Below are 21,640 nucleotides of genomic sequence, written 5' to 3' on the forward strand. Positions count from 1 at the left end.
CCTGCCAACTTATGGCAAACAAAGCGGTACAAAAGGGGGTGGTGATGGACGGAGCATCAGAACCAATCAAACGCTCACACCCAGTCAACAGATCTGGGTTTGATCCATCACCGTTCTTTAGCCCACTCTGCCACCCCAGTTCAGACATGGCCATATGCAAATCAGTCTGACCCTGTGCCTCATGGGAACAGTCCAGCCCGAACTGCCAAGCCATGCTTTCCCTGGACCGGAAACAAGCTTCCTAGGACCGGTTTCTGGCATTTCAGCCGTCTTCAGCCAGGCTTGCTTGAATCCAGTGGCAAAGTGAGCAAGGGACTCACGTCTGAGCATACCCTGCCAACTTATGGCGAACAAAGCGGTACAAAAGGGGGTGGTGATGGACGGAGCATCAGAACCAATCAAACGCTCACACCCAGTCAACAGATCTGGGTTTGATCCATCACCGTTCTTTAGCCCACTCTGCCACCCCAGTTCAGACATGGCCATATGCAAATCAGTCTGACCCTGTGCCTCATGGGAACAGTCCAGCCCGAACTGCCAAGCCATGCTTTCCCTGGACCGAAAACAAGCTTCCTAGGACCGGTTTCTGGCATTTCAGCCGTCTTCATCCAAACTTGCTTGAATCCAGTGGCAAAGGGAGCAAGGGACTCACGTCTGAGCATACCCTGCCAACTTATGACGAACAAAGCGGTACAAAAGGGGGTGGTGATGGACGGAGCATCAGAACCAATCATACGCTCACACCCAGTCAACAGATCTGGGTTTGATCCATCACAGTTCTTTAGCCCACTCTGCCACCCCAGTTCAGACATGGCCATATGGAAATCAGTCTGACCCTGTGCCTCATGGGAACAGTCTAGCCTGAACTGCCAAGCCATGCTTTCCCTGGACCAGAAACAAGCTTCCTAGGACCGGTTTCTGGCATTTCAGCTGTCTTCAGCCAGGCTTGCTTGAATCCAGTGGCAAAGTGAGCAAGGGACTCACGTCTGAGCATACCCTGCCAACTTATGGCGAACAAAGCGGTACAAAAGGGGGTGGTGATGGACGGAGCATCAGAACCAATCAAACGCTCACACCCAGTCAACAGATCTGGGTTTGATCCATCACCGTTCTTTAGCCCATTCTGCCACCCCAGTTCAGACATAGCCATATGCAAATCAGTCTGACCCTGTGCCTCATGGGAACAGTCCAGCGCGAACTGCCACGCTCAGTCCTGAGTACTGTGCTGAGGAGGCCCCCTGCAGCTCGCCCCCCCTTCCCCCCCCCACCGTGGGGGATGCGGGGGCATGTGTTACACCCCTGGATGGTCTTGGTTCATTGTGAAATAGCAGCAGGTACAACAAGCATTTGCAATGCAATAGGTCTCGCATTTGCAAGAGTTTGAGCTATTGGCATTGTAAATGACAATGCCTTTTATTTATGTGTTGTTTTTGAAAACAGAAAATAATAGGCTTTGTCATTTACAATGCCAATGGCTCCAACTTTGGCAAATGCGAGATCTATTGCATTGCAAATGCTTGGTGGTGCGGTGCTTTGCAGTGGTTAATTTGTAATAAAAAATAAGTGCTGTGGCTCACGTCAGGAGGCAGCTTACACCAGTCTATTTTTCCTGTTAGCTCTGGCCTAACACAGAACCAACAAAACTACAAGTGGGAGGGGATGCGGCGCAGTGGCCAGAGCTGCCGAGCTCCGAGCTCGGGACCCAGGTTCGATTCTTGGCGTTGGCTCAACATCCTGTGATTCTGGGTGAATCACTTAATCTCCCTGTGCCTAAGGACAAATGAATGTGTCCTTAACTGGTGCTCAAGCACTGGTGTTGATGAGTAAGTGCCGGTGCTGAGCCCCGGAAACCCCCCCCCCCCCCCCCCGGCTCAAATTAAGCACTGGTGCTTTGACTCAGGACCTCTTTCCTTCTGCCAAGTATGTCTTTGAGCCCTGCCCAACAGCAGTGTAACGTAAAATAATTAGGGGACCCTGCTGAATGTGGCGAGGAGAACCCCATATCGCATAGATATTCATAGATCTTTGACTGCTGGGGCTGCAGAGGTCTGCAATAAGTCCTTTGCCTCGCCCATTAAAAGCACACAGCACTGTATTTTCACTTGAAAAAGCACTGGCAAACCCAATAGTTCTCTGTTTAATGTGCTAAACTAATGCTGCATTAAAACATTAGTGCAAGACGCACAAGGGAGCCAGCAGAACCAGAAGGTTATAGCTGTAAAATAGTCCCAGTTGAAGATCAATGGAAGGACTCAAGTAGAGGCAGAAGGATATATCTAAAGAGGCAATACCATTAGGTGAGAGATGGATAGACCACGGGGCCGAGGCAGGAGTTGATTGACAAAGACTCTAGCCAGTGGCTGAAACTGTTTGGTTGAAGAAAGTCAGTGATTGGAGGAGCGGACCCAACGCCTCCTCTATATATACAGAAAGCGATGCACTGTCAAAACGACACATCAGTCAAGGCCTCGTGCAGGAAAGATGGCGACAGAATGAGCCGAATACAGTAGAACACAATTACACTGCCTTAGTCCTCACTACTGGGACATATTGGGGGGCGGGGGTGGGCGCTACTGCCACAATGGTGACTCTCCTCCCTGAATGGGTGAGGGGGGCAGCATTACTCCAGGACTTCCTGCTCCTTTTGTGGTGACGATACAAGGAAAAGAGGGCGTGGTTCGGCAAATTTGTAAAGCCACTGCCAGCCCTCTTTCTTTTGGGCCCTCTTAAGCGGGACTTATTCTAAATAATCTTTTTAGTGTTACAGGGCTGTTCAAACTCAATAATGGCCACAGCCCCAGCAAGAATAGAAAGACAAGTATGGCACAGTATCCTCTGAAGTGCCACGCAATCGGGGCTGCTGGCAGGACGCCAGTCTCTGCCTGGACAGCCGAGGGACCTGAACAACCCTAAGACTGGCCTGGGACTAGGTCAGAGAAGAAGTGCACTCTGACCCGGGAGGAACGAGTGTCCTATGAGGTGGTGCAAAGGAAGAACCTGAGGCGCTGACGTGAACTGCTTCACATGGAAGTAAATGAGTCACTATAAACAGTTAATGTAATCAGCCTGTGTTAAAATCCGGCACTGCGTATTGACGGAGGGCATGCGGCCTAGCGACAAGTGCTCCAGCGCCGGCCTTCACTCCGCATCCTGTGATTCTGGGCAAATCACTTAAACTGCCTATGTCCTCCTGTAAAGCGCTGCAATGATCTCGGTTTAAGTTCGCGATATAAAAAAGCACAAAAAATAATCAATTGCCGTGGGGTCACACCATATTATACTGTTGGTAATAAAACATGCGGTCTATCCAATGTCCCCTCTGTAGAATAAAGTTGTGTTTTTAATTTACGAGGAATTAAAGCAACGAAACCGCTATTTAATGCAGACCACATTTCTTTTTACATTGCACGCACTTTTTGCACATTACACACACACAACGTGTAGCAAGGAATGAAGAACAAAATGCATTCGAGTCTGGGAAGGGTTGTAAACGCTGCACATATCAAGGGGTGGGGGCAATTAAAAGAACAGCCTGCCCTGCGTACCATTACAGTGAACTGCACCCTGGGCCCCGCCCCTTCCCATTAACTAGTTGCAGGCGAGAAGGCACCTCCTGCTGTGACACCCCATTTCCCATGGCGGGGAAACGTGAAGTCAGCGGCCCAGACGCGGCTTTGGTCTTGGAAAAGCACTCAGCGGGGAAAGGTTTGATTGATGCAGGAAGGGAGGTCCCTCTGAAGCTGCGGTGTGTCCGCTCGTAAAGGACAAAGTGGCGACAGCCCCCGCCCCCTCACCTTTGGACAGAATGTCACATCCAGTCAGAGATAAGCAGCGCCCGCCCCACATGGCCGCGACCGTCTCCGGGAGGGCTCTATCACGTGAGAACCATCGCTCTCGAAACTAAATTACAAATCCATGGGAAATGAGAAAGGGGGGGAAGCGGTGGGTGGATGAGAAGAGTGGGGCGTCCAGTGCTATTTAAAACGCTGCATTTATTTATGACCAGATTTGAGCGCGACGCTCGTGCCGCGCACCTTCCAAGACAGCGCTGCCGAAGCACGGGGGAATGTTTCTCTTCAGCCTGGGGGGAAGGGGGTCATCCGTGGTCTGGTCAGCCTGGCACAGACGTGGACTCCGCTCTAGTGCTATTTAAAACGCTGCATTTATTTATGACCAGACTTGAGCGCGAGCCACTCGCCTTCCAGTGCTGCTAAATGCACCAGCTTGAGTACGACGTGTTTTTTTTTATGAGGGAAGACCGGTGACATCCTTTGTGCTTGAATGCATGACGCATGCATGGACTTGGGTTCCGTTCTAAAATTAGCTGCATTTATAAATTATCATGCTTGGATTTATTTAGGCCAAACACTACGACTTCACCTAGCTAGCCTAGCACACTAACAACAAGCATTGGCCGCACGCGCGCCTCGCGCTTAAAGTAAAATAAAAAAAAAAAGACAAGCCTGGCGGAGCGTGGCGCGCGCTTGGGGGCGGGGGAGCGCATTCCAGGCGGGGGAGCAGACCCTTTGAAGTGCTCCCAAAAAGCGGATTGCATGGCGGCACGATGCGCGTGATTGTGCGCGTGCTAGCCATGCAATCCGCTTTTTGGGAGCACTTTTAAAAGCCCCTTACAATAGTCTCGCTTTGCAATCGCTTACGCGATAGCAAGGCGAGACCTAAAAAGAGACATGGGGACAGATGTAAATTTTAATGTGTGGGATGAAGAAGCAATATGTTTGAAGCAAGCATTAGGGGAGATACTCAGTAGATAGTGGTACCTTGAATTAGAATGAAGAAAACAGGGGATGCATCAGCGATATTACCTTAGCATTTCATTTCTCTTTTTAAGCACCACATCCGAAGTAACAGCAAACCAGCCGGCTTCTTCAACCAAAGGGATTCCAGGATACTGGGACAGCACAGCAGTACCTCACGTGGGATACAAGGTATAATCTAGCTTTCTGCCCCAAACTCGCTTTTTTGCAGTAGTAAAACAGGCTAGATTATATGGATTGTAGTGGTGAATGGGCAAATTTGTATTGGCATTTGTGCTGACAGGCGAACCATAGTTGCACTGAATGACCAACACAAGAATTATATTTGCATAAAAAACTGTTATTTTGTGTTAAGTGTTCAGTGTGAATGCCAGTTCAATCCTTGTATTATGGATGCCGATTGGCTTATAGAATCAGTCTATGTCAATCTGAATGTGAATCTGCATCTTATTAGAATTTATGTAAGCGAGACAAACTATGTAGTTAATCACTCAAAAAAAGAACCGGTTACTGTTTTGAGAAGCAGATTCTCTTAAATGCAATCACAATATCTCTGCTGTGCTTTTGAAACCCTTTCCTCTCAACAAGCAGAGGAACAGTGAACAGATGTAGCAGCCTGCACAGCCAGAGGCAGAGTCCTAATGCACTGCCCAAAGAACCAGTATTTATTTCCTTCATCTGTATGACAAGGAATTTTAAAAAATTCATAAACGTTGGAACTCTGCAGTTGTAGCGGTGTTCTAGAGCATCTCTGTTTCTACTCTGCCTTTCCTCCCTATGCAGCACTCTTCTGAGTTTGACCAAGACATTGAAATGGTCGCTGCACCATGCACAGAAGTTGCTCAGAGTATTGTGGTCAGGGTGTTTATGCTGTAGATAAGCTGATGATCATCCATGATGTGACTTAGTCAGCAGTTTCATGAATGAGTGGAATACATCCCTCCAGATTGCAGACTCAGAAAAGATGTTTGTGTCTTGCAGTTGGTGGAGGTCAGCAAGTGCTCCATGGAATTCAAGGATATTGAGAAGTCCTTCAAAAAGACCATGCCGCAGCACTCCATCCAGAAGCTTCAGAGGATCCAGAACATTACTCTCTGGAATTTCTATCAAATGTAGGTAACGTATTACAGTTTTCACAGCTCCTAGTTAAGTAATGTGCTTCAGAAATGATGGCAGGGATATCACCAGACTTGTTACAATTAAATTTTCACAGCAGCCAGGGTAGCTAATGGCTGTAATTTTAATCATCCAGGTGAGCACTGAGCAGCCACACAAGACTAGCACAGCACTGGCCAACAATGATGGAGGTTCAAAAGGGCACTTTCTTCAGGCCTTGAGAAATCTAATCGTCCACTTGTGATGGCAAGTCTGATTTTAGCAGGGAGAGCTATTTTTAGGGCCTTGTAACCGGTTCTGGTGAGAAGACAAAGAACAGGTGTTCTGTTTACTCTGAAAGTGAATGAGGAATAAAGATGCCTTTAAATCTAATTTTTATCTTGTAACATTTGCTGTGATACACAGGTCAAATGTCAGCTTATGTCTTCTTACAATTTACTGCTATTTTATCCTGGAGGTTAGTGTTTACTTTTCTTTCTCTGACTGCAAAGTTAGAGGATTTTGTAAAGTGAATTGAAAAGCTGCAGGATGTCAGTTTTCTATCTAACACACTACATGTAACTAGCTTGTAAATGAACTGTACAAACATGCTTTAGTAATATATTTATTGCAAGTGAGTTTTTTAAACATAAACTGAGAAACATTCCCACCTCTGCCCTGATGACAATGCTGAACAATGGTGAACTGAGAGAAAAGTCAGGGGTCATGTGTACTCTATATGTGCGTTAGATTCTTATTATTTATATATGGATAGGCCCCCTTTGTAGGGAAATGGGCACCAGACAGTAAATGGGGGCTTTTAGGATCCTTAGCACAGACACGAGTAGATTGGTGATATAATGTATTGCTAAATTTCTTATGTCAGTCTGGACCTGGTGAAGTGATTGCAAGTCAGAGAATAGGTGGTGATAATTTATCCCATCTCGAATATGGTACATCTACTGTTCATGCTGTACTTGCCATTAGAAGATAAGGAAATGGGCCTTGGAAAAGCATATGAAATTAGTTTTTTTTGCTAATATGCACAAGCCTAGTTAGATAGTCAAAAAATCTGCTGCTGTGTAGCATTACTTCAATCCATTTTACGTGTATAACTGTTTTGATATTCTATTATATGGTCTTATGTTGAATGGTTTGATAGATATCCCTTGTTGGACGGGCATATGATGTATATGAATTCCTCCCCTCTGATCCAAGGCTTTTTGAGTAGTTGAATAACCAAAACAGGTTGGGTCTGCACATGAGCACTTGAATTATTCTGTATACTATTTTAACTCCTACTGTTTTATTAACTTTTTATGTAAAATGATGTGAAGATCTGTGCTTTTATTTGTACTTTTAAGATCCGGGTGATCGAAATAAAGTTATTATGATGATGATGATATATGGAGCAAAGGTTTTAACTATTAAACAAAATAATTTTTGGTACAGCAGAAAGGCTGAACTTGCATGTTTGAAGGTTCTCTCAAATGTGATTTTAGACCAGTTTACGGGTCTAGTACATTACAGTTAGGTTGAGTAGATTATTCAAGTCACTAGACGTACAGGTCTAGTAACATTTTTTAGATTTTTTGAGGCTTGCTTTTATAGTGGCACAATGTTAACAAGGCAGAAAGAGGCAGTGATGCAGGTCTTCTTCTTCTGTGCTCTCTGCCAAAGCTTTGTATTGTCAAAGCCATTGCTATTCAAAGGTAGGCATGATCCAAACGCCCCTAGTCTAGCTGTAGTCATGACCACTGAAAAGCCTCTCATCAGACTCTGCTTTAAATGGAAGATACCTGTTATAACCAGTTACCAAGATTGCACATTTTTGTTTGTTGGGTGTTGAGCTGGCTGAAGAGAAGATAAACCTCAGATGTGTGAACACAGAGGTAAAGTGAAAGATGGGTGGGAGATATCTGGATGTAATTGAGCAGGCAGAAGGGGCACCATGCTGACGTTAAATGGCAGAATGGGCACAGCGTAAAGCCGCAGTCACCAGTAGCACTGTGGTCTGAGCCCAGCTAGGAAAATATCTCAAGGGCACCAGACAGCAGTGGCTGTACCAGAGGGCCACTGCATCTAAGAACGGCCTAAAGGGACACATATAGTACTGAAAAAAGCATCACATTCTTTGGAACCTTTTCTCTTCTATTCATTTGTTTCTCATCACAGGCAAAATGATGCAATGAAGAGGCAGAACAACAAGGAAGTGCTTGAGAAACAATTGTTCCATGGTACAAAAACAATTTATTTTGATGGCATCTGTCGCAATAACTTTGACTGGCGAGTCTGTGGATTGAATGGGACTGTGTTTGGAAAAGGTGAGTACCAATGATTGAATTTGGGTATCCTGGAACGAGCACCTTCTAGAATGACAAACAAAACAGCTGCCACTCTTTAGTTGCACTGTTGTATGCTATACTGACAGACCTACAGCTGAACATCTTGCCATGCATCCTGCGCTGGTATAGGTCTTCATCCCACAGGCTATGCTTTCATTAAGATGTTAATAGAAATGAAGTTAGGTCAATCTAGTTTCCATTCCAACAGTGGCAGAAGTATTAGTTTGCAGTTGTGTAAGTGTCTTACTTAAGAGACAGCCACAATGTACACTTAATTGAGTAGGAGTGTTTGCATCTTAGATCATAATTAGCTGTTTGGATTTTCTTACTTGGAGGGCATCTTTGAGTGCACTAGTGAAAGAGACTTCCAGGGTCCGTCTGGCTCATAGGGCAATCAGGCAGTGCTCGAAGCGCTAGAGTGACAGGTCCGTATGTGGGTCGGTTTTTTGGCTGTCCGTGGGCCTGTTTTATGGTGGTGGGCCGTTCTTTTCACTGGTATTGCCACAAACTTGCCTGCAGCAAGCACAAATGCATGCAGTTGCCCATAACACATATGACATATGCGGCTTGTCTTTACAAGTCGAAAACTGCCCTGATTTGCAAATGTGGGCCACTTATTTAGCTACCAGATTTACTAATTTACATTTTTATTTCGGTGCCCTGGCCTATTTTTTACAATGCATACACCCCATACTACATTCAAAGTTAATGCAATGATAATTTGTGTAGTGTCCTCCCCAGCCCGGTAGCATGTAAATGAATCATGCCACACACCGAGCTTGGTATTGCACATCTTTATTTTCTAGAATGTTAACTGACACGTACTTATTTATTTATTTTCGAGATTTTTATTGCGCAAACAAATACCCGAAGGTGTCTCGGCGCATGTGGCGGATAGAGAGACCGAGAAGCAGGCTTACTGATTGAACAACCATGTCTTTAAGAGCCTACGAAAGCTCATCAGATTGGGGGCAGTTTTTATGGTGAGTGGCAGAAGGTTCCAAAGTTTGGGTGTGGCAACCAAGAAGCGCCTGTCTCCCCAGGTTGCCGTTCTCGTGCGAGGTACCTGAAGCAGGCAAGTGTTGGCGGATCTCAGCTGTCTCTTGGGGCTATACAACTGGAACGCTTCAATCAGAAACTTTGGACCGACGCCATGCACTGCCTTATAGGCGATGCAGAGGGCCTTGAATTTAATACGGCCCTCTACTCTTAGCCAATGCAGGTGACGAATGGCTGGAGTGGTTGGCTGGCGGCGGGGGATGTCAAGAAGAATTCTTGCAGCTGCATTCTGTATGGACTGCAACTTAGATAGAACGAGTTTCTGAGTATTAAGGAAGAGGGCATTCCCGTAGTCGATTTTGGAAAACACTAGGGTGGAGACCAGGGTCTTCCCAGCTGAGGTGGGGAGGTAAGGCAGTATTTTCCTAATTTTCTTTAGAATAAAGAACGCAGATGACTCAACCTTGTTGACATGAAGGTTAAATGACAGCTTGCTGTCAAAGATGACTCCCAGGTTTCTAGCCTTTTCAACTGGGACAGGTGGAGAGCCCAGCTGGTTAGGCCACCAAGTGGAAGACCAGTCCGGGGAGAGTTTACCAAAGGTCATGACCTCGGTTTTGTCTGAGTTAAGCCTCAGACAATTGGAGGACATCCAGGTACTGACAGCAAGCATGGCCCTTTGAAAATTAGCTGCCACCGCTGGGCCGTCCTTGTGGATCGCCAGAACCAGTTGGGTGTCGTCTGCGTAAGATGTAAGTCGCAACCCATGGGCCTTTATTACCCTCGCTAAGTCTGCTACATAGATATTAAATAGCGTTGGACTTAGCGAGGAACCCTGTGGGACTCCACAGGGGAGTGCGGAGACAGGAGAATAGAAGTTACCCAACTTAACTGTCTGGGTACGGTTGGCCAGAAAAGATGAAATAAGATCTCTAGCCGTACCGTTTATCCCCAGGGCTGTGACACGGTCGACCAGAATAGCATGGTCGACCGTGTCAAAGGCTGCGGACAAGGCCAGAAGGATCAGGACAGCCGCACCTCCCTGGTCCATAATGGCTCTGATCTCGTCTGAGGCCTTTATTAAAGCGGTCTCAGTTCCATGCCCTTTCCTAAAGCCAAACTGCGTTTCGTCGAAGTTGGTAAGTATCGACGAACTCTGAGAGTTGTTTGTTCATCAGAGATTCGCATATTTTGGCAGGAAAGGGGAGACACGCTATTGGTCTATAGCTGGCCAGAGCTGTGGGGTCCATGGAGGGTTTCTTCAGAAGAGGTTTGATCACGGCCTTCTTCCAAGGATCTGGATAGCGACCAGTTTGGAATGCGGTGTTACAAGTTTTCATGAGTGGATGAGAGATCACCTCGCTGAGGTTAGCCATCACTGAGGGAGGACAGGGGTCTAAGGGGGAGCCAGACTTGGTAATAGAGATGAGTCTGCTGATTTGATCTTGCGTAATGGGAGCAAAGGAAGAGAAGGGATCATGGTCAGTGGCTGGTTCTTCACCACTGCAGACTCTGGATCTTGTCCCTACGTTCCCTGCAAAGGATGAGTATATATCTGCCACCTTAGTAGTGAAAAAGCTGGACAGAGCATTACAAAGAGACTGAGAGGGTTCAACCCCAGGTCCCGTAGAGGGGGTGGACAGAGTGGTGACCACTGAAAACAATTCTCTAGCAGAGTTCCTGGCATTCTCAATTTGAGCCAAGAAAAATGCACTTTTTCGGGCAATGATAGCCTTTTTGTATATTGTCAGTGCGTCTTTGTAGGAATGCTTGGCTATGGGGCAGTAAAGTTTCCTCCAGCGCCTTTCTAAGTTCCTGCAGTGTTGTCGGTGGAGCCTAAGCTCTTCGGTATATCAAGCCGCCGATGGGGATATTCTGTTAGGTCGCATAAGCTTCTCCGGGGCCACCTGATCAGCAGCGTTCCGAATCCAGTCTTGGAAGTCGGAGGCTGATAAAGCGGGATTGGCTATCCCCATAGGAGAGGATAGTGTCAGGATATCTACCATCTGATGGATATCCGCATTTTTCCAAGCACGGGTCCCTAACCTAATTCGTGGCCTAGACGGGGGAGGGTTAGCGTGCCGGGTATGGATCCCAAAGATAATGGCCCTGTGATCTGACCAAGTAAGAGGACGAATATCCAGTACAGAGATGTCTGAGTTGTTGGTGAACAGACCATCTGGTGTGTGCCCCGCCTGGTGTGTAGTTCCCTTCACCAATTGTTGAAGTCCTAAGGTTAGGAAATCAGCAGTGAGTTGAGTGGTTTCGTGGTTGCCCTGTTCTTCCAGAGGGAAGTTAAAATCTCCTAATATCATGTATTCCAGCGAACTTATGATGTGATCATTAAAATCAGAAAGTGTAGCAAGAAAAGAATTTCGGGGCCCGGGAGGTCGATATAGCAAAATTCCCTTGAGGGCTTGTTTATAATTAATATTAATAGCAAAGGTGGCTGCTTCACAGTTAGTGGACTGTATAGGATCAAGTGTAGTGCGGTACAGATTCTTATAAATAATGGGAAGTCCGCCACCTCTTCCTATATGTCTGTCATGCCTAGCGACACTATAGCCCTCAGGGGTTGCCTGGCAGAAGTCCGGTCCTGAACCAGCATCTCCCCAGGTTTCGGTGGCAAAAAGGAAGTCAAGATCATGGGCCAGAATAAATTCGCTGATCTGTAAGCTGTGACATGGAAGGGAGCGCGTATTAATCAATCAATCAATCAATCAAAGACATTTATAAAGCGCACTACTTACCCGTAGGGTCTCAAGGCGCTTTGGGGGGTGGGGTGCCGTTACTGCTCGAACAGCCAGGTCTTGAGCTTCTTCCTGAAGGAGAGGTGGTCTTGGGTCAAGCGCAGGTCGGTCGGAAGGGAGTTCCAGGTCTTGGCGGCCAGGTAGGAGAAGGACCTTCCTCCTGTTGTCGCTCTTCGGATGCGGGGGACGGCGGCAAGGGCGTGGCTGGCTGATCGGAGGTGGCGTTTGGGAGCGTAGAAGTTGACTCGGTTGATGAGGTAGCTCGGGCCTTGATCGTGAAGGGCTTTGTGTGCGTGGGTGAGGAGACGGAAGGTGATTCTTTTGTTGACGGGGAGCCAATGCAGGTCTCTCAGATGTCCGGAGATGTGGCTGTTACGTGGGATGTCGAGGATGAGTCTGGCTGAGGCGTTCTGGATCCGCTGGAGTCTCTGCTGGAGCTTGGCGGTGGTTCCGGCGTAGAGGGCGTTGCCGTAGTCCAGTCGGCTGGTGACGAGGGCCTGGGTGACCGTCTTCCTGGTCTCCGTGGGGATCCACCAGAAGATCTTCCGTAGCATGCGCAGGATGTTGAAGCACGACGAGGAGACGGCGTTGACTTGTCTGGTCATGGAGAGGGAGGAGTCCAGGATGAAGCCCAGGTTGCGTGCGTGGTCCGTCGGTTTGGGTGCGGTGCCCAGGGCGGGGGGCCACCAGGAGTCGTCCCATGCGGAGGGCGAGGAGACCAGGATGAGGACCTCCGTCTTGTCTGAGTTCAGTTTCAGGCGGCTGGTCGTCATCCACTCGGCTACATCTTTCATCCCATCGTGCAGGTTGGCTCTGGCGGCGGCGGGGTCGTTGGTCAGGGAGAGGATCAGCTGGGTGTCGTCGTTGTAGGAGATTATGTTGAGGTTGTGTTGGCGTGCGATGGCCGCGAGGGGGCTCATGTAGACGTTGAAGAGGGTGGGGCTCAGCGAGGATCCTTGAGGGACGCCGCAGATGACTTCGGTGGCCTCTGACTTGTACGGTGGTAGGCGGACTCTCTGTGTTCTTCCGTCGAGGAAGGAGACGATCCAATCCAGTGCCTTCTCCTGGATTCCGATGTTGCTGAGGCGCTGCACTAGGGTGCGGTGGCAGACCGTGTCGAAAGCCGCGGAGAGGTCTAGGAGGATGAGGGCCGCTGTTTCTCCGTTGTCCATCAGGGCTCGGATGTCGTCGGTGGCGGCGATGAGGGCGGTCTCTGTGCTGTGGTTGGCTCGGAAGCCAGACTGTGAGGGGTCGAGGGACCCATTCGTCTCGAGGAAGGCGGCCAGCTGTTTGTTGACGGTCTTCTCGATGACTTTGGCTGGAAACGGGAGGAGCGAGATGGGGCGGTAGTTCTTGAGATCGGTGGGGTCCGCTGTAGGTTTCTTGAGTAGAGCGCTGAGTTCGGCGTGCTTCCAGCTCTCAGGGAAGGTGGCGGTGTCGAAGGAGGTGTTGATAATGTCCCGCAGGTGGGGTGCGATGACAGCGTCGGCCTTGTTGAAAACGTGGTGAGGGCAGGGGTCGGTCGGAGATCCGGAGTGGACGGAGTTCATCATGCGGACGGTGTCTTCGGTGCTGATCGGAGTCCAGGCGCGGAGGGTGGTGGTGGGCGGCGTTGCTGTGGTCGTGGCGTGCGTCGGTTGACAGCTGAAGCTGTTGTGTATGTCCGCGATCTTGTTGTGGAAGTAGGAGGCGAGGGAGTTGCAGAGGTCTTGCGATGGGGTGATGTCGTTGTTTCCGGCGTTGGGGTTGGAGAGCTCTTTCACGATGTTGAAGAGTTCCTTGCAGTTGTGTGCGTTGTTGTCCAGCCGGTCCTTGAATGCAGTTTTCTTGGCGGCGCGGATCAGTTGGTGGTGCTTCCGGGTGGCAATCTTGAGGGTGGTCATGTTGTCTGGTGTTGGTTCCCTTCTCCAGACTTTCTCGAGGGCTCGGCAGATCTTCTTGGAGCTCTTGAGTTCGTCGGTGAACCATGGGGCTTTCTTGCTGGCGGGTCTGCTGGGCGGGGTCCTCAGAGGGGCGAGTTCGTCCGCGCAGTTGCTGATCCACTTCGTGAGGTTGTCGGCGGCCTGGCTGGGGTTCGCTGAGCTGGTAGGCGGGTGCTGGCTCAGGGAAGCGGCGAGCTGGTCGGCTGTGATCTTGTTCCAGCTTCTACGAGCAACCTGTCGTTGGTGGTGGTGGATCGTCGTTCTTTTGAAGGTGAAGTGGACGCAGCTGTGGTCCGTCCAGTGGAGTCCTGTGGCGTGGCTGAAGGCGATGTCTTTGCTGGATGAGAAGATGGCGTCGAGTGTGTGTCCGGCGAGGTGGGTGGGGGTGGACACCAGTTGCTTGAGTCCGAGGTTGGCGAGGTTGTCGAGCAGGGTGGTGGTGTTGCGGTCGTTGTTGTTCTCCAGGTGGAAGTTGAGGTCCCCCAGGAGGATGTAGTCAGCGGAGGGGAGAGCGTGCGGGTTGATGAAGTCGGCGATGTCCTCGCTGAATTGTGTGCGTGGTCCCGGGGGTCGGTAGATCAGGGTGCCTCTGAGGGTGGTCTTCGGGTCGGTGTGTATCTGGAAGTGCAGGTGTTCGGCGGACGTTAAGGTGTCGTCGGTGCTGGTCGTGATGCGGATGGTGTTCCTGTGGATGACGGCGATGCCTCCTCCCATCTGGTTGGCGGTGCGGTCCCTCCGGGTGATCTTGTATCCCTCTGGGATGGCGATGGCGATGTCGGGCGCTGAAGAGGCGTTCATCCAGGTCTCCGTGAGGAAGGCAACGTCAGGGGCTGTGGTGTCGAGGAGGTTCCAGAGTTCGATGGCGTGTCTGTGGATGGAGCGGGTGTTGAGCAGAATGCACTTGAGGTGGTTGCTGCTGGTGTTCGGCTTGGCGGGCGCTGGTGTGGGGCAGGTCCGGATGCAGGTGAACTTGCAGGTGAGGCAGCTGAAGGGTCCGTGGGTGCGTCTCGGGGTGGCTTGGTGGCATCCTGGGAATCGGCCGGTGTTGAGTGCGTTGAGGGTGGCGGCGGTGTACGTCAGGCGGGTGGGCCGGGGTCCTCGAGGGCCAGGGGTCCTAGCCCTGGGCGCGGTCCAGGCGCGGACGGGCGCAGACGGGCTTACCTTTGGCGCGCCTTCGGCGCACAATCGGCGCGCCCGCTGCGCGTTCGCACGGTCGCCATATATGGCGAAGTGCGAGGGGGGGCGGAGCAGCTGGGAGGCGGGGAGGGTACAGAATGAAGAAAGGGGCGGGGTTAGCGGCGGTGGCGGGAAGCGGGGAGGGATGAGACAGGGGCAGACAAGGAACAAATCCGGCAAAAAGGCAACAGGGGGGGACAAAATAACAATATACAGCAAGATACAATTACACAAAACAGCTTTACAATTCAGGAAGCGATCACAGACCACGCCGTTCGATGGCAGGGGGCGTGGTCACGCGGCGGCAGCCGGAGCTCAGAGGCAGGCAGGCGGGGAGGCACACGCAGCAGCTGGTGGCCGTGCGGCGCGGGGGCTGCTCGACAACCATGGGGTTGAGTGATATGCAATTCATGAGAAAGTGTATTGCTAGGGGGTCTGAGGCTGAGGAGCCAGGCAAACGAGGTTGCGGAAGTTGGTATTGACACCCAGGGCAAGGAATGGGGGTAACGCCCACTGCAGTGGAGAGAGGCCGAATGATACAATGTCGGTGGGAGTGGCCAGGGTTCAACTGTCTTAGTTGCAGGGAAGAATAACGCACTAGAGGGCCAGGGGTTATGGCCCTGGGCCGAGTCCGGTCGCGGACGGGCGCAGACGGGCTTGGCTTAGGCGCGGCTTCGGCGCGCATCCGGCGCGCCCGCTGCGCCAGCCCGCTGCGCGGTCTGGCCATGCTGCAGATTATATAGGGTGTGAGGAGGGTGAGAGGCCGGCGCGACTAGAGCGCACCCCCCAGCCACACCAAAGATGGCACCCACCGCCGCCTACACCGGATCAAAAGACCGGCTGGGCGAGGCAGGGAAATGAGATAATAGCGTCTGGAGGGGTGTCAGTGTTCCTGATCAATATTCCCACTGAAATAAACAATTTAGAGCCCCCAAACAATAAAAATATATTTCGATCTAAAAGCTCCTTAAAAACGCATTACACAGCGTGTTCTTGCCAGCAGGTGATAGTATCGGTCAGACTAGCTCGCAGCCCTAGTTAGGGAGAGCTCTAATTGCGTCATGAATTTTATTAACCTCACCGAATCACTTACTTCACTAGACTATGGAGTTTGTTAGGGAACAGAAGTGTCCCGTGCTCTATAATACACAAGACACTACATCTCCTCCTTTGTTAAACAAAAACTGCAAACAAAACATATATACATCATAGTTTCTCAATGAGTTGAGATGCTCAAACGACTCATCCAAATCTAATTGTGTGAGGCTGAGGAGACACATGAGACGCAAACACAGCAGGCACTGGAGATCTAGACAGAGTTGCAGTCCTTGAGCTCTCCTGGCCCTCTAATGACAGAGTCTCATTCCTGATGTCTGGAACCGGCAGACTCCGAGGAAGGTGGTTGAAGTGTGAGGAAACCCTCATAATGGACCTTCCCGGATGGTGAGTAGCCATCATGTGTCCCTTGCTAGTCACAACTTCGAACAGATCAGCATCGAATGGCGCATCAGATTGACAAGGACACAATCTCCTTTTTGAAAAGTAGTGTCCCGAGCACATCAATGCTTGTCTGTATAAGTCTTCATGCTGGACTTGTGAGATGAATCGGCTATTTGAACTTTCTTGGCATCAATTGTTGTTTCAGTAGTCCACTGGGCAGGTTGGTACTAAGCCTGGGCGGAGTTCGCGTAGCAGCGCTACGCAGAACTCCGCAAAGCGGTAAAAAACTCTGCCACGTTACACGGAGTTCCGTGAGCGGGCGGCGTTGCTTGTCCCATCCGTTTGCGTGACGTTTCCTGCCGTACGGCAATGCGGTTGCGTGTTCAGGTGGAAATATCGCACAAACTGCACTTTGCTGTTGCGCATGGGTGTGCCCATCTTGTTTTTCTTCTATGTTATGGTTCTGGGGCTTGTTTTGAATCCTCCCTAAAGCTTTCCAAAACTTTTTTTCTGATCTTTTTTATTTATTATCTATCCCTGTCTCTTCTTAAGTGTATATTTTGTGTATTTCTAAACTTTTTGTGTGTTTTTAGTGAGTTTTTCTATTTAATACTATTTTTCTCTATACTTACTTCCTTCCTAATTTTTTTACTTCCTACTCTATGTTATTTTTTATACTTCCGCCCCACCGCCCCCCCCCCCTTCCCTCCAGCATCATGGCAGTGAAAGAGAGCCAGGCCAACGTGGCAAAGAACAGCCATCTTTCGTGCAGAAGGAGGCTCCCGGAAGCGCCACCTCCCTTCCACCCTGGCAGCAGGTTGGCAGGTCTGGGTACAGGCTCCGGGAGCGGCAGCAGCGGTGAGCCAGGGTGTGCCAGGCAGTGTATCGCTGCTCTGGGGTCTAGAGCACCCACAACCAGCTGACGCACCGGTGGTCTGACATCCTGGACTGAGAGCAGGACCTGCTGGATCTGCTAGAGGTTGAGGTCGCGGGGCTTGGTGAATAGCTAATTATTATTATTATTGTGTGTTCTATGTTACTGCTAATATTTTTTTCCAAATAGCAAGCATGCTGCTGCTCACATGCGGGTAAGTTGCGTTTAAAAATCTTATATTATGTGATCGTTATTCTAGACAGGTGCTCGATGCTACCTAATTGTACTTGTTTGCAACTTTGCGCTAGCCGGGGCTCATTATGTAAGAGAACTTAAGTTAGGTAATGCAGACTAGAAAGACTCCTTTCCATTGTCCTGTCACTAAGATAGTGGTAGTTAGTTAGTTACTTAGTAATAGTAATTTAGCGGCCTGCATCCTCTCGCTTCAGACATTAGTAGAACCTTTTTTGTAGTTCATATAACGAGTGAATAGCAACCAACCAATTTGGTGTATGCAAATGCATGCGTCCATCTATGCATTTAAGACTAAATGCAGACTTAGTTAGTTGTCCCGTCAAAGGGGGTTGAGATTGCAAATGAGATCGGAACTTAGAAGCAAATATAATTTTTTTGCAATTCCTTCCAAAGTCTTGGGAATAGGCGTGCTAGGTAGATTTAGGATTCAGGAATCCGATTGGAACTGTGGAATAATAAAGATTTGAGGGACCGTGATACTAGTCTACTACTAGTCGATCTGATTTAGGAAAGGTCAATGTTATTGCAATTGCCATTTCCTGTCAAAAAATCTTTTTGGAGCGATTATTTAATATTTATTTAACACCAATCATTTTTTGTCCTTTAATTATGTCTTTCATGATCATCAGCATCCAGAGAAAAAGACGAGGTCTTCTGAGGCGGGTGCGGAAGCTGGAGGAGCCTCCCAGGAATGATTCTCATCTGATGGCTCAGCTGGCCCCAGTAAGTCCTCCTGTTGTTAATATTAATATATATTTCCCTAACTTTTGCTGCTCCTTATTTTGAACTATTATTTCCGTTTACTAATTTAATTTTTTCCCAAATCCTCTTTGATCTATCTGTTTCTAAATTCTTGTTATCCCTGCATTATCCTATTTACTAACTTAGTTATTTATATTTCTAGTGTCAATGTTTTATTTTTACCTCAAACTGCCTCTGACTCTGTACTAGTCTGTCTGTAGATTGCTTTCATCTGGTTTTTCAGTCATCTTTCCCTCTCCCCTTATATATTTTGTGGATTGCCTAGTGGTGATACTGTAGAGAACCCATTGGTCCTTACTACTTCTAGTACTAGTACGAATACTCTGCTGTGCTGATTGCATGCCCAAGTGAGGTGTTCTACGCATGTTTGTTGAGATGAGAAGGCTTTCTTTTACTTTTTCATGCTCAATCAGTAAATTATGGTCATATTGAACACCCCAAAGTTGTGTCTTCTTTTCGTCTAGGCCTGTTATTATTACTAGTACCAGTTATTAGTGAACTGATTACCATGCACCCTGACTGGAAGGAAGTATGAGAAGTAGGATGATAGCACCATTACATTTTCCAACCAAGAAGTCCTTATGTCTGATTGGCCGCCCAGTTGGCCATTCTTTTTCTTTTCAAAAACTCAGATTCACCAATAGCTCTAGCCACTGAGTCCAGTCCTTTACAGGTTGTCTTCTTGAAAGGCTTTTCAAAAATTGGCAACAACAAAATGCCCAACCGGATATTTTATTATTTTTGATAGGACATACTGTCTGTACCCGAATTGTAGTGATGTGTGTGGTGTATGTATTTTCAATCTTGCATGTGAAAAAAATAAATAGGGGGAAGCATATATGGCATCTAAAAAATGTGTAATGTTTTTTTTCTAGCCGTACCGACCACCAGTGCCGGGACCAGTGGACGGCGATGCCAGCCAGCAGGGAGCTGATGCGGCAGCTGCAGGGGGTGAGCCAGCAGCTGTGGCGGGTGGTGTTAAGTCATTATTCGCTTATTGACAATTTAATTTATACACTCGCTGCAAGGGTGTACACTGTACACTGTACTGTTGAGACTAAGTTGTGATCAGTTGAAGACAACCTTTACTTAGCATTAGCGGGAGTTGAGTAACCTATGGCCTCTTCTATCTTCAACTCAGCAGAGAAAGTTTTATGAAGAAGAGTCAGACCTTGATGGATGGACGAAAAATGGAAAGAAGGATAGAAGGAGGAAGGACAGGTGACATGTAATATGACTGGCAGAGAAGGATGCGTGAGTGAAGGGGGCCCAGAATGCATACATAGGTGGCTGATAGGATGCATGGGTGGATGAAGTATGGGTGAAAGAATGCATGTCTGGGTGGGTGAAACTATATGGTTGAAAGGAATCCTCCGGGTGGGTTGATGGGTTAGACTCAAAGGCAAGCAAGGATGCATGGGTGGTTAATTCAATGACAAATGTATGTTGGTGAAAGGTTTGTTCAGAATGATAGCCATGTTTGGGTGGATAGAAGATATTCAATCATAGGTGAAGACTGGATGAAGACAATGTAAAAGAAACTTAAATCATGCCTGAGTAGCAAAGCCAAGGGTGAAGAATTAAAATAATGCTAGAAGAACAATGCAATGATAAACGGAAAAATCCCAGGGAAGAAGAATAAACAATGAATGGTTTTTTTTGTTACCAAGGTTTTTGATTCAAAGGTTTGAGGTTGTATTTCAGACTACTCCCTTGTCTCACAGTAGTTTGCAAGCACAACATATATATTATGTACCCACCCATCATCAATTGCCTCCCTCCGAGGCCCACTTCCTCCCTACCAATGTCATTTTGACAGTGTCAGCCATGAGTGGCCTATCGGCTGCATGGTTACAATAGTAGTACCTCACTTCAAGTGACGGTGTGCCGTATATCATCATTCATATTAGTAATTATATCATCTGCCTTGTAGTCTGGGTGAAAGTGAAATTGAGCATTTGCCATTTAACAGAACATGGTCATAATAGAAAAAGAGATAATTGTGTAGTCCAGCTGCCCTACCTGTAGACAGTAGTAAAGTTCATGAGTCTGCAACACAAGTATGTCTGTCTAGGGCACAAGCTGAGCTGGCATGCCTACAAGATTAATTTAGGTAAACCAGAGAGAGAGGAAGAATACTTGTCTACTCCATAGTGCCTAATGCCTGAAACTCTAATCACATCTAAATCTTAGGGGCCGAGGAATAGAGGATACCACAAATGTTATGTACTGCTAGTGCTACGGTGGTTCTATATAATTTTACGTGTTACTGTTATGCTAAGCGTATTGGTTACAATTGTCTTTTTTTCTTTCTTGATATAGCTACTCCTTCCTAACCCACCAGGCAGGAGATAGCATCCAAGACCCATCAAGGAAAGCTGGAGGCCATCAGGGCAAAATATCGGCAGCTGGTGGCCTTGGAGGAGGAGGAAGAGGCGGCAGCAGCTGCAGCCTCCAATGCCCCAGGCCCCAGCCAGGCCCCCCCCCCCCCCAGTGCCTCCGGTGGCATGGCGCCATGGTCCCGCGGCCACCTGCCACAAGTCTTCAACCACTGCTGCTCCCCCGTACACTTTGAACCTTTCAGCTCTGCAGGCTCCTCAGTATGGCACGCCTGGAGGCTAGGATGGAGGAGCATTTTGACCAGCTGGAGAGAAAGATCCGAGTCCTAGCCTGCCGCTAGATAGACCTCTCTTGCCCCTTTTTTAACCTTTTTTTTGGTGGTTTTGTTTTGTTGGGGAGAGGGTGGGAATGTGAGAGTTGGGGAAAACTTAGGTGTATAGTATTTGCTTTTATGAACATTTGATTTATATGGACAATTTTAATTTTGGAGTTACTTACCGGACATTGTTTGGGGTTAGGGAGAGGGGTGGGTCAGGGGTTGTGGGTTTCGTTCCTTCTTGTTTATATTTGTTAGGGGAATAAATTGATAGTTTTACATATGATGTAAATCTTATATGGGGATCGTACTCTTTTACTTCACACTTTTTCCTTTGCTGCAGGGCCACAGACAGTTTTTTAAATTAGCCGATTTTAACACACCAACAGATAAATGCAGTACCCTCAATTGTCCTATAACTGTCAGTCTCACCTCATAGTCTATACAGTCTATATTAACCCCTTTGGACTCAAAAGGGGTGTGGGTGTGTGAATTAATTTCCATAGTATATTGAATATTGCATCTTTAATGAATCCTCCACAGTTCTTCTCTTACCTATGATCAGGCGAAGCAATGGCTGCATGGTGATGG

General features: G+C 48.3%; 1 protein-coding gene across 1 annotated transcript in view; it reads left to right on the top strand.

The window, feature by feature from the left end:
* The window catches only part of LOC146854282 (protein mono-ADP-ribosyltransferase PARP12-like), a 1,246,301-nt gene that overhangs the window by 1,197,567 nt on the left and 27,094 nt on the right, over positions 1–21,640 (top strand). Inside the window, exons 12-14 of the mRNA XM_085652063.1 lie at positions 4,850–4,946; positions 5,757–5,887; positions 8,046–8,194. Of these exons, the coding sequence (XP_085508189.1) occupies positions 4,850–4,946; positions 5,757–5,887; positions 8,046–8,194 (377 nt within the window). The remainder of the gene's footprint in view (positions 1–4,849; positions 4,947–5,756; positions 5,888–8,045; positions 8,195–21,640) is intronic.

This window comes from Triturus cristatus, chromosome 4_1 (genome assembly GCF_964204655.1).
Source record: "Triturus cristatus chromosome 4_1, aTriCri1.1, whole genome shotgun sequence".
Taxonomy (NCBI): domain Eukaryota; kingdom Metazoa; phylum Chordata; class Amphibia; order Caudata; family Salamandridae; genus Triturus; species Triturus cristatus.